The sequence below is a fragment of the Dipodomys spectabilis genome, unplaced genomic scaffold, assembly GCF_019054845.1.
Source record: "Dipodomys spectabilis isolate Male_0828 unplaced genomic scaffold, ASM1905484v1 ptg000089l, whole genome shotgun sequence".
Taxonomy (NCBI): domain Eukaryota; kingdom Metazoa; phylum Chordata; class Mammalia; order Rodentia; family Heteromyidae; genus Dipodomys; species Dipodomys spectabilis.
The window spans coordinates 15,398,773-15,409,489 of NW_024870766.1; the positions used below are offsets into that span (position 1 = coordinate 15,398,773).

Below are 10,717 nucleotides of genomic sequence, written 5' to 3' on the forward strand. Positions count from 1 at the left end.
AGAGCATTTATCTCCAACACAATAAAAATCCAAAGTGGTTTTTTTCTCCCACCATAAAATATGTCATAATTTCTATTTTGAGTTTATACTAAAGAGTTTCTTGTGTCTGAAGGAATATCAAAGAGGTAGCTTGCACTGTTTCTGAAGTGACCAGTCATGTTTTTCTGTCTAAAGAGTAAGCTATATCTTCTGGTTTTTTTTTTTTTTTCACATGAAAAAGGAGCTCATTGCCCTAGGACTGTGCAATTCCATTGGATCTCTCTTCCAGACCTTTTCCATTTCTTGCTCCTTGTCTCGAAGCCTGGTTCAGGAGGGAACTGGAGGGAAGACTCAAGTATGTATACAATATGCCTCTTTGAACCAGTGGTTTGGGTAGTAATTAAATGTTAGTCACTTGATCCCATTCTGAACCCAAAAGATGCTCTGCCTGCAGATCCATGCTATAGTGAGCTGTGTAGTGAATCAGAGAAAGGCATGATTGGGTGAAGCAAGTCACAAGGAACTGAATCTCTAGGACAGAGGTGTATTCTCCAGTTGAATTGGAAAGCTATACAACACTCCGTTTGCTACCAGTAAGCCTCAAAGTTCAGACATGAGAGACTGTCCCTGAAAGCTTGACACCAACCATGGGCAGGAAACCAGCACATCCAGTAGAACTTTCCACAGTGATCATAATTTTCAGTCTTTGCATCACACAATATGGCAGCACCTTGCAACGCTTGAGCATTTGAAACATAGCTAGTGTAACTAAGACCTGAAATATTTTTATGTTTATTTTAGTCTTTAAACATTCTAATAATTGCAGTTGGCAAGTAGCTACCTTTTTGGACAGCCAGTGATTGTCTGAAACCTTCTATCCCTAATGGGCTTTAGGTTGGCATCAGATATTGTTCTTCTTCCTATGACAAAAGCATTTCTCTGAAGATACCCAAGCAGTTCAGTTTCTGTTTGAAAGGTATAAGATGAGCAAACAAGCCAGATGCTGGTAGATCTCACCTGTAATCCTAGCTATTCAGGAGTCTGAGATCTGAGGCTCGTGATTCAAAGCCAGACCGGACAGAAAAGTCCGTGACATTCTTATCTCCAATAAACCACCAGAAAACTGGAAGTGGCAAAGGTGGCTCAAGTGGTAGAGGGCTAGCCTTGAACTGAAGAGCTGAGAGATAGTGCCCAAGCAAGCCCCACTTCCGACCAAAATAATAATAATAATAATAATAATAATAATAGGAGCAAACACTTCAAAGAGGGATAGGGATAGGGTATAAGTTTATGAAATGGAGATGGTTTGGATGACTGATTTGAATCCATATTTTCTTGATTTTCCCACAATGATTATGGAAAAAATAAGACCAACCTATGCTCTGCCTCTTATTCTAGTCTCCTAATATCCCCTCCCCTGTGTTTTCTCTCATCAGCTTGCAGGTTGTTTGGCCTCATTAATGATTCTGCTGGTCATACTAGCCACTGGATTCCTCTTTGAGTCGCTACCCCAGGTGTGTAATATGTAGAATCTTGCTATTTTATTTATTTTTATTTTGGTGGCCATCCTACGGGCTTTTACTATAATCTCAGCCAGATGGTATGGGAAAGAGCCAAGTCTAGAACTAAGATCTTGCTCATAACCAGCTGGTAGCTACCAGGAGAGCTTGGGAAAGCCTTCTCAAAATCCCTTTGTCTCATTTTCCTTATCCGCAAAGAAGGGGTTGGAGTGGCTGACTTCCAGAGTCTCTATTTGACTTGTAACCTTACACCTTTATTAAAGACGTGAGAATGTCTCAACACATCCAAAATTTATTTGCTGAGATAGTAGTCCAGGAGAGAAGAGGAAAATGGAAAGAAAATCCTAAGAAAGAAGACCATGGGTGAAATACTTCTCCTGCCACGTTTAATTCTAAGGTTCTTGACTGCCACACTGTGTGGTTGGATAACTAAGACACAAGGCTTGGTTCTTTTAAGGCCCATGGCTTATGGCTCCAAAGATGCCCTAAGTGCCACATAGGAAGTGAGTGGAGAGAAGAGGTAAGAGGGCAGCAGGAAGACAGTGAAGGGCCCTGCGAGGGGGTTGTGTGGAGAGGGGAGACATGGGTGGTGTACTGTGTTTCAGGCTGTGCTGTCAGCCATTGTGATCGTCAACCTGAAAGGAATGTTTATGCAGTTCTCAGACCTCCCCTTCTTCTGGAGAACCAGCAAAATAGAGCTGGTAAGTGAAGAGGATGGTTAGGCTCACCTATCACAGCAACAATGGTTATTGATGTTAAGGAAAATGTGAGATAGAGAAGAATGCAGTTAGTTGTTCTTTGTTCTGTCCAGTTAGGCAAGATAAACTCTGTGCGTATGTGGGTGCGTGCACATGTGCGCACATGTCTGTTGGTACCGGGGCTTGAATTCAAGGCTGGGCATTATTGCTTAGCTTTTTTGCTCAAGGCTAGTACTCTACTACCTAAGCCACAGCTCCATTTCCAGCTTTTTTTTTGGGTGATGGTGGTTAATTGGAGTCTCACAGATTTTCCTATCCAGACTGGCTTCAAACCATGATCCTCAGGCCTCAGCTTACTGAGTAGCTAGGATTATACTACTTGGCTTTGTGTGCTTCATTTTGGGGGGGGGGGGGGGTTCCGGTCGTGGGGCCTGAACTCTGGGCCTTAGCAATGTCCCTCAGCTCTTCAGCTCAAGGCTAGCACTCTACCACTTGAGCCACAGCGCCACTTCCGGCTTTTTTTCTTTTTGCTTATGTAGTGCTGAGGAATTGAACCCAGGGCCTCAGGCATGCAAGGCAAGCACTCTACCACTGAGCCACTTTCCCAGCCCCTGTGTGCTTCATTCTTATGGAGTTTTTAGCCTGCTTCTCTATAACGTGTTCTGACTTTCATTTAGACCATCTGGCTGACCACTTTCGTGTCCTCCTTGTTCCTGGGATTGGACTACGGTTTGATTACTGCTGTCATCATTGCTCTGCTGACTGTGATTTATAGAACACAGAGGTGGGTATCCATCTTGAAGTGGCTGTGAGTGTCCTGCCTGAGATTACAAGGTTGACTGTAAGCATAAGCTATTGAAAGTAGAGTCCCTTGGTTATTATTAGTTAGTGTGAGTGGTATAACATTCATGTAGCCCACTGACTAAATAAATGGAATGTCAAATAAAAAGCTCCATATAGTGTCTCAGCCTGTATTTCTAGCTATGCAGGAGATCAGGGCATTAGGATCAAAGCCAGTCCAGACAAAAAAAAGTTCTCAAAGTTGATTGTAGTAGTGTGCACCTGTTTTCTAAACTTCAGGGAAAATAGGATGGCTGGGGCATGGTGGTGCACTTCTGTCATCCCTAGCAACAAGAGAAATCACCAATAGGAGGATCACAGCAGTGTAAGCTTTGGCATAGAGTGAAAATAACTAATGAAAAAAGTTGCTAGAAGTGTGGCAGTTCCCTAGATACTCTTCCTCTATTCTGGGCCACTATAACCTATCATCTTTCTTCCTGGGAGGAAGCTAAGCCCAGTAAGTTAGGTATCAAATACTTCAAAAAAATTCTGTTGGCATCAAAAAACATCACCACAAAGATAGAGAGAACTTTAGAATCAGATAAAACTGGGTTCAGATCTTGGCTATTCTTGGGTGAGCTCTGTGATTAAACATAACCTCCGTGCTGCGTGTGTAAGAAGGGACTTATACTGGCTACCTGAAATAGTTATCGCAAATTTAAATGAGAAGGCATGTAGAGAATTTGTACAGTGCCTGACTCATTGGTGGTCTTGCTGGGGTTGGCCATCACTCAGGATGCTTGTTTATTATCAGCTGCTACATATCAGAAGGTGGTTACAAGACAATCATTTCATTCAGCAAGTAGGTCCTAAGCACCACACCCATGCAGTATGGATACTAGAAATGTGATGGAGTGTTAACTTCTGCCCCCAGAGAGCTTGCAGTTTGGTGTTGTAAAAGTAATTATAATTTTCCTTAAATAAAAATGGATATTTGTTTAGTGTGTTATGTTCCAAGGAAGGCATTAAACTCTCAGGATATTGCAGTAAATAAGACACAGGCCTTCCCTCCAAAAAGGTTCCATTTCCCTAAGGATGACAGCCACATAATAAAGATAATGCAAATAATGGTAATGAAGCAGTGGTGGTGCTAAGTTATCAGTTACTTATCTGTCAGATATTTACAAATACTTACACTTTTACATTTCATCCTTACAACAACCCAAAGACTCTTACTTAGCCCTACTTCACAGTAAGGAAACTAAGTCCTCAAGTGATTGGGTAACTTTCCCAAGATCACTGTGTAATGTGACAATGACACAGACGTGGGTTTGTATGAATCTAGAGACTGACATTTACGCCACAGTTTATCGTCTTCCATCGTAACTGTGAAATATAATTACATGTGTCTTGGTAGGTGTAAGTGAAGTACTGCATGACCGTAAGTATCAGAGATACTGTAATAAAACCCATGGGAGCTTATGAAAGAGATTCCCTTACCCCTAGTGTCAGTAAGAAAGTAAATGAGGACTGACTTTTGCTGGGAGCAGTCAGATTGAAGCCTACACAAATCAGGTGCCAGGGTGCTCTGGCTAGTCAAGACAACCCATGCCTCCTCCGCCTGTTGAAATCCTCATCCTTGGAAGCCCAGCTTCCCCAGTCAGAGGGACCTCAGTTCCCATGAATAATCACAGTGTCGCTCCATGCACAACAGAATGGCACTGGGAATATGCTATGCATGAGACCTTCCGCCAAGGCATCAGGCCAGGATCAAGCATCCTGGAATTTACTAGCAACTCTATACATGCCATGTTTAAGTCACATGCTGTCACTCTCTGTCTCTAGTCCGAGCTACAAAGTCCTGGGACAGCTTCCTGACACTGATGTGTACATTGACATAGACGCATACGTGGAGGTAGGACCTTTTTCCAGTATATTAATAAAGATGTCGTATGATGTGACTGTCTAATAAGAGTTTTTATCCAAGACAAAAAAGAAAAAGTGAAAGGGGGTAGAGGAGAGCCTTCCCAATTTTTATATTTATGTTCACTTTGGAGGAAGGAGGCAATTGCACTTCTCATTCTGAAATACATTCTAATATGTTAACGTGTTCTCTGTTTCACTTCTCAGGTGAAAGAAATTCCTGGAATAAAGATATTCCAAATAAATGCTCCAATTTACTATGCAAATAGTGACTTATACAGCAATGCATTAATAAGAAAGGTGAGTCACAAGAAATTATTAGTACTTGCTCTCAGCAGAGGACTTGTGGATTGGCTGGGATGGCAGGGCCATTTGAATATCTCCTTAACACTATCATACCATTTCATTGTCCTTCTCCTTTATTTTCTTTCTCTTTATTGACTTAGTGTACATTGAATATAATGACCATATTTGCTCACCGTGCCTCCTTCTATTCTTAGCCCCCCCCCACTGTCTTTCCCCACCCATCCCAGAACATTTTGTTAAATGGTTTGTTTATTGTTCAAAGGAGTTACACCTCTCTCCTTTTTTGACTGTGATAAAGTATACATGACTTAAATTTACCATTTAAACATTCTCAGTGAGTGACAATAAATACATTTATATGATTGTGCAGCTATTGCCACTACTCATTTTTTTAAAATAACGTGTATATATGTTCCCTTAAGAAAGTGAAAAAATATAGCCGGGCACCGGTGGCTCACACCTGTAATCCTAGCTATTCAGGAGGCTGAGATTTGAGGATCACAGTTCAAAGCCAGCCAGGCAGGAAAGTCCATGAGACTCTTATCTCCAATAAACCACTAGAAAACCAGAAGTGGTGCTGTGGCTCAAGCGGTAGAGCGCTCGCCTTGAGCTAAAGAGCACAAGGACAGCGCCCAAGCAGAGTTTAAGCCCCACAACCAACCAGAAAAAAGAAAAAGAAAGTGAAAAAATAATCTTAAATTTTCTTTGGGGGATATGTGGGTTTCTTTGGTTTTGTTTATAATTTAACCCCAACTATCAACTGCCAAAGTCTGAAATATAAGAATCTGAGAAACCTAAGTGGTAAATAGCACTCTAAAACTTCTCTTCGATGATTTGAGAAAAGAAACATTAAGAAAATCTAGTGGAGTAACTTCGTTCAGGTTATCACAGGCAAGGTAGAACAGGACTAGGCACAGAAAGTTCCCTGGGGAGAGATTGAAGATTTGGTGGAATTTGAGTGGTTCCCTGGCAGCTATAAAGTGATTTTATAACATTGCTGTTTTGTGAAGACTGGAGTGAACCCAGCTCTCATAATGGGTGCAAGAAGAAAGGCCATGAGAAAGTATGCTAAGGAGGTCGGGAATGCAAATATGGCCAACGCGACAGTGGTCAAAGTGGTGAGTTGAGGTCTTTGTATGATCACTTCTCTTTGTCTCTTGGTCTGCAGTGCCTCCCATCTTTCCTCATGGTTGAAACCTAAGCACAGCATGAAGTTACTAATAGGGTAAAGCCTGGAAATAGTCTATCCTCTATGCATTAAAAGTATGTCATAAACTAGGTGCCGGTGGCTCATGCCTGTAATCCTACCTACTCAGGAGGCTGAGCTCTGAGGATCACAGTTCAAAGCCAGCTCAGGCAGCAACCCATGTGACTCTTATCTCCAATAAACCACTAGAAAATCAGAAATAGTGCTGTGGCTCAAGCGGTAGAGTGCTCACCTTGAGCTGAAGAGCGCAGGGACAGTGCCCAAGCCCAGAGCTCAATCCCCACAACCGACAAAAAAAAAAAAAAGTATATCATAAGATTAGTTATGAGGATACTTCTGAAATAAATATTGAATACAATGCTTTGAAAGAAATAAAAATTAACTAGGAGGAAAACAGACCCAGGGCTTGAACTTGGGGCCTGGGAACTGTACCTGAGTTTTAATGCTCAAGGCTAGCACTCTACCACTTGAGCCACGGCTCCACTTTTGACTTTTAGTGGTTAATTGGGCATAAAAATCTTGTAGACATTCCTGCCTGGGCTGGCTTCAAACAATAATCCTCAGATCTCAGCCTTCTGAGATCTAGAATTAGAGGCATGAGTCACTGGCACTGGCAACACTTAAAAAAAAAAAAAAGAAGGAAAAAGAAAAAGAAATACTACACACTCTCTAATGGTAAATTGGAACTTTGTTATAGATTTAGTCAGCTGATAGATGAAAAGCTCAAAGACTTGTTTTTGCTGTTCAAATTTATGCTAACTCATGAGTTGTCATGCTTGAGACATTAGAACCATTTTAGAAGTCATCACAAAATGGAAAAGTTGACTAAAAAGTGTAGATTGTGTTAGATTAAAAAATGTGGAGCAATGGGAAGAGATGAAAAAGAAGTTGAGGGGCTGGGAAGGTGGCTCAGTGGTAGAGTGCTTGCCTTGCATGCATGAGGCCCTGGGTTCCATTCCTCAGCACCACATAAGAAAAAAAGCCAGAAGTGGCGCTGTGGCTCAAGTGGTAAAGCGCTAGCCTTGAGCTGAAGAGCTGAGGGACAGCGCCCAGGCCCAGAGTTCAGGCCCCACAACCGGACCCAAAAAAAAAAAAAAGAAGTTGAGCTAAAACTAAGTGTTCTGTACATGTACATTTTGTCATATTATGAAGCTGAATATAACAAATATTCTAGAAGGAATGTGCATAGGCAGTAACTTGCAGACATAAGGGCTGATTTCCCATTAGAAATCCAAAACCAAAAGTTGTAAATAGACTTCTGATTTGATTTCATTTTTGACAAAGGATGCAGAAGGTACCAAACCTGAAGAAGATGGCACTAAGCCTGAAGAGGAGGATGATGAAGTAAAATATCCTCCAATTGTCATCAAAAACACATTTCCTGAAGAACTACAAAGATTCATGCCTCCCAGAGAGACTGTCCACACTATCATCCTGGATTTTACACAAGTCAATTTTATTGATTCTGTTGGAGTAAAAACTCTGGCAGGGGTAAGTATCACCTTGACCCTACTCTCTATGGCCACTCTCATATCAGTCACTGCAGAGAATTGGACTGAATCTCCATGTAGCTGTCACTCAGCTTCAATAATTACAAATCTATGGACAATCTGATTTCATTTATACCTTTCATCTACTTTCTCTTATTTTAACACACGCCTGTTATCACTTCATCTGTCAAATATTTCAGTTGTCTATCTCTATATAAGATTCTTTTTAAAAACCTAAGGCCACACCTAAGTAAATTTTAATATTTTTTGTGCCAAGTCCTGGGGCTTGAATTCAGAGCCTAATTCTGTCCCATTGTGGGCACTCTACCTCTTGAACTCTAGCTTTCTGGTGGTTAATTGAAGATAAGAGTCTCAAGGACTTTCCTGCGTGGGTGGCTTTCAATCATGATCTTCAGATCTCAGCCTCCTGAGTTACCGGTGCAGGAGCTACTGGTGCCCAGCAATTTTATTTTTGATACCACTAATTATCACTGTGGGAAAAAAATTTAACTACAAAATTACTTTTCACGGATTAGCTAAAAATGCTAATTATTGAAGCTGAGTAATACAAGGTAAAAAAAAAAGAGTTTTCATATCCTCAAATGTATATTGGTAGAAAATGGCTTGTGAGTGGCAGAATCTAGAGAAACTAAGCTTTATTTCAACATTATTACAGATTGTAAAGGAATACGGAGATGTCGGTATTTATGTATATTTAGCAGGATGCAGTGGTGAGTACACCTTTAAGATGGAATGTCTTGGCATTCTAGTTTTTTTTTAATTTTACATTTGCAATAGCAAACATTAGTGATATGAGTGGGGTTCATTGTAATAATTCCATTCATGTGCACAGTGTGCAATAGTTTTAGAATACCTTGCCTGCTATTGTTCTACATTATATTTTTATTAAAATAGTCCTTAAAAATTAAATTCATGGGGTTGGAGTTGTGGCTCGGGGGGGAAAGCACCAGCCAGTGTGCAAAACTATTATGTCTGGGGCTGGGAAGGTGGCTGAGCAGTAGAGTGCTTGCCTTGCATGCATGAGGCCCTGGGTTCGATTCCTCAGCACCACATAAGCAGAAAAAATACGGAAGTGGCACTGTGACTAAAGTGGTAGAGTGCTAGCCTTGAGCTGAATTGCTGAGGGACAGTGCCCAGGCCCAGAGTTCAAGGCCCAAAACTGACTAAATAAATAAATAAATAAATAACTGTTACATCTGAGTTCAAGTCCCAGTATTAGACCAAAAAAAAAAAAAATTCATATGTACCTATTATCCTAGCACTCAGGAAGCTATGGCAGGAGGGTCACAGAGAGACTGACAGAACGGATGATTGGAAAAGAGCAGAAATCTACATTACAAATGCCTTTGCCTAAGATGCTGCAAGTACAGCAAAATGTATATCTTTATCACTTTGGTCATCACAAAATTGGTTATAAAAGCAAACAATTGAATAAAACTTGTGTCAACTGAAAAAAAAACAGCTAAAAACTTAAGATTATATCTGTGTAACCAAACAGCAGATAGTTTAAAATAGCAAAAATAGTTTAAAATAATTTGTTCAGGGTATTTTTTGGTAATAAGGAAAATGTTTGTTTTTGCTTTTGTTTGGTTTTGAGACAGGTTCTCATTATATAGCTCAGGCTGGCCTCAAAATCACAATTCTCCTGCCGCATCCTCCCAAGGGCTGGGATTACAGGTGTGCACTATCACAGCAGCCAGAATATATATTCATATTTATTTATATTTGCATTGAGATCCTGGCAGAATACACCAAATAGTAATAATAGTAGCTTCCTGGGGATGGAGAGGTATGATGTGATGAAGACAGTGATTGGAGTGAGAGTTTACAGCATTTTCATGTTTATGCTAGATGAAAGTATTACTTTTACTGTTCAGGACCAAAATCAAGGAAGTGAAATAACTTTCTTCTTATTTCTTTTGTCCAGCACAAGTAGTGAATGACCTCACTCGGAATAGGTTTTTTGAAAATCCTGCCTTACAGGAGCTGTTATTCTACAGTATCCATGATGCAGTCCTAGGCAGCCAACATCGAGAGGCACTGGAACAAGAAGCCTCAGCTTCTCCTCCCCAGGAGGACCTGGAGCCCAACACCACTCCCACCACACCTGAGGCATAGAGGAGGGTCTCAGGCTGGGAGAGGGTTGTTGGAGTGCCTCACCTAAAACTCCTAACCCATCCATCCATGCATTTGAAATAATAGATCCCAGCTTTTTTTTTTTTTTTTTTTGGTAAGGATCAATGCTAGTAGACAAGGCTTGATTTGGAGGGTGAATGATGCATATAGCAAGATGTATCTTACTTGTGTTCTTTTTAATTGAATATTTCAAAGATAGTGGCCTCTTGCCTGCACTTACTGAGTAGTGACATTTCTGTGACTCTTTAGTATTATCTTTGCAAGCTAAGCACATAAAATTTTCTGTGTTTAAGTATTTTACCCACAAATGGGATATGCTGTCACCAGAAAGGTAGTGAATCTTTGGTTCTGTACTCAAGGAATTGGGCTGTGTGCTGTTTATACTCAGTTATTTAACAGAGAAAGGAAAGCCACCACTTTCTAGATGTTCTTGTTTTAAAATAATGTTTTTTATCATAGAAGTGACATAAGGGAATTGTGGACACCTTGAAAAAAGTAGAAAAGCAAAAGAGAAAACATTAAATTCCAAGTACTCAGAGATGACCACTAATTAACATCTTAATACATATCCTACTTCATCTTATTCTCTGCATATTATTATTTTCTTTTCTTTTAGGTCAGAGAATGGGACTTGAACTCAGTACCTGCTTCTTTTGC

The 10,717-nt window shown here is 40.5% G+C and overlaps 1 protein-coding gene across 4 annotated transcripts in view; it reads left to right on the top strand.

Moving 5' to 3' along the window:
- Slc26a5 (solute carrier family 26 member 5) overlaps positions 1-10,042 on the top strand; it is a 31,696-nt gene extending 21,654 nt beyond the window's left edge. For 2 of the 4 annotated variants that reach the window (XM_042684673.1, XM_042684670.1), the window contains 10 exons: positions 221-334; positions 1,416-1,493; positions 2,105-2,200; positions 2,875-2,981; positions 4,823-4,892; positions 5,108-5,200; positions 6,217-6,324; positions 7,698-7,904; positions 8,580-8,634; positions 9,852-10,042. In XM_042684673.1, the coding sequence (XP_042540607.1) occupies positions 221-334; positions 1,416-1,493; positions 2,105-2,200; positions 2,875-2,981; positions 4,823-4,892; positions 5,108-5,200; positions 6,217-6,324; positions 7,698-7,904; positions 8,580-8,634; positions 9,852-10,042 (1,119 nt within the window). The remainder of the gene's footprint in view (positions 1-220; positions 335-1,415; positions 1,494-2,104; positions 2,201-2,874; positions 2,982-4,822; positions 4,893-5,107; positions 5,201-6,216; positions 6,325-7,697; positions 7,905-8,579; positions 8,635-9,851) is intronic. The other 2 variants (XM_042684671.1, XM_042684672.1) reach the window with 2 other exon arrangements.
- The last annotated feature ends 675 nt before the right edge of the window (positions 10,043-10,717 follow it).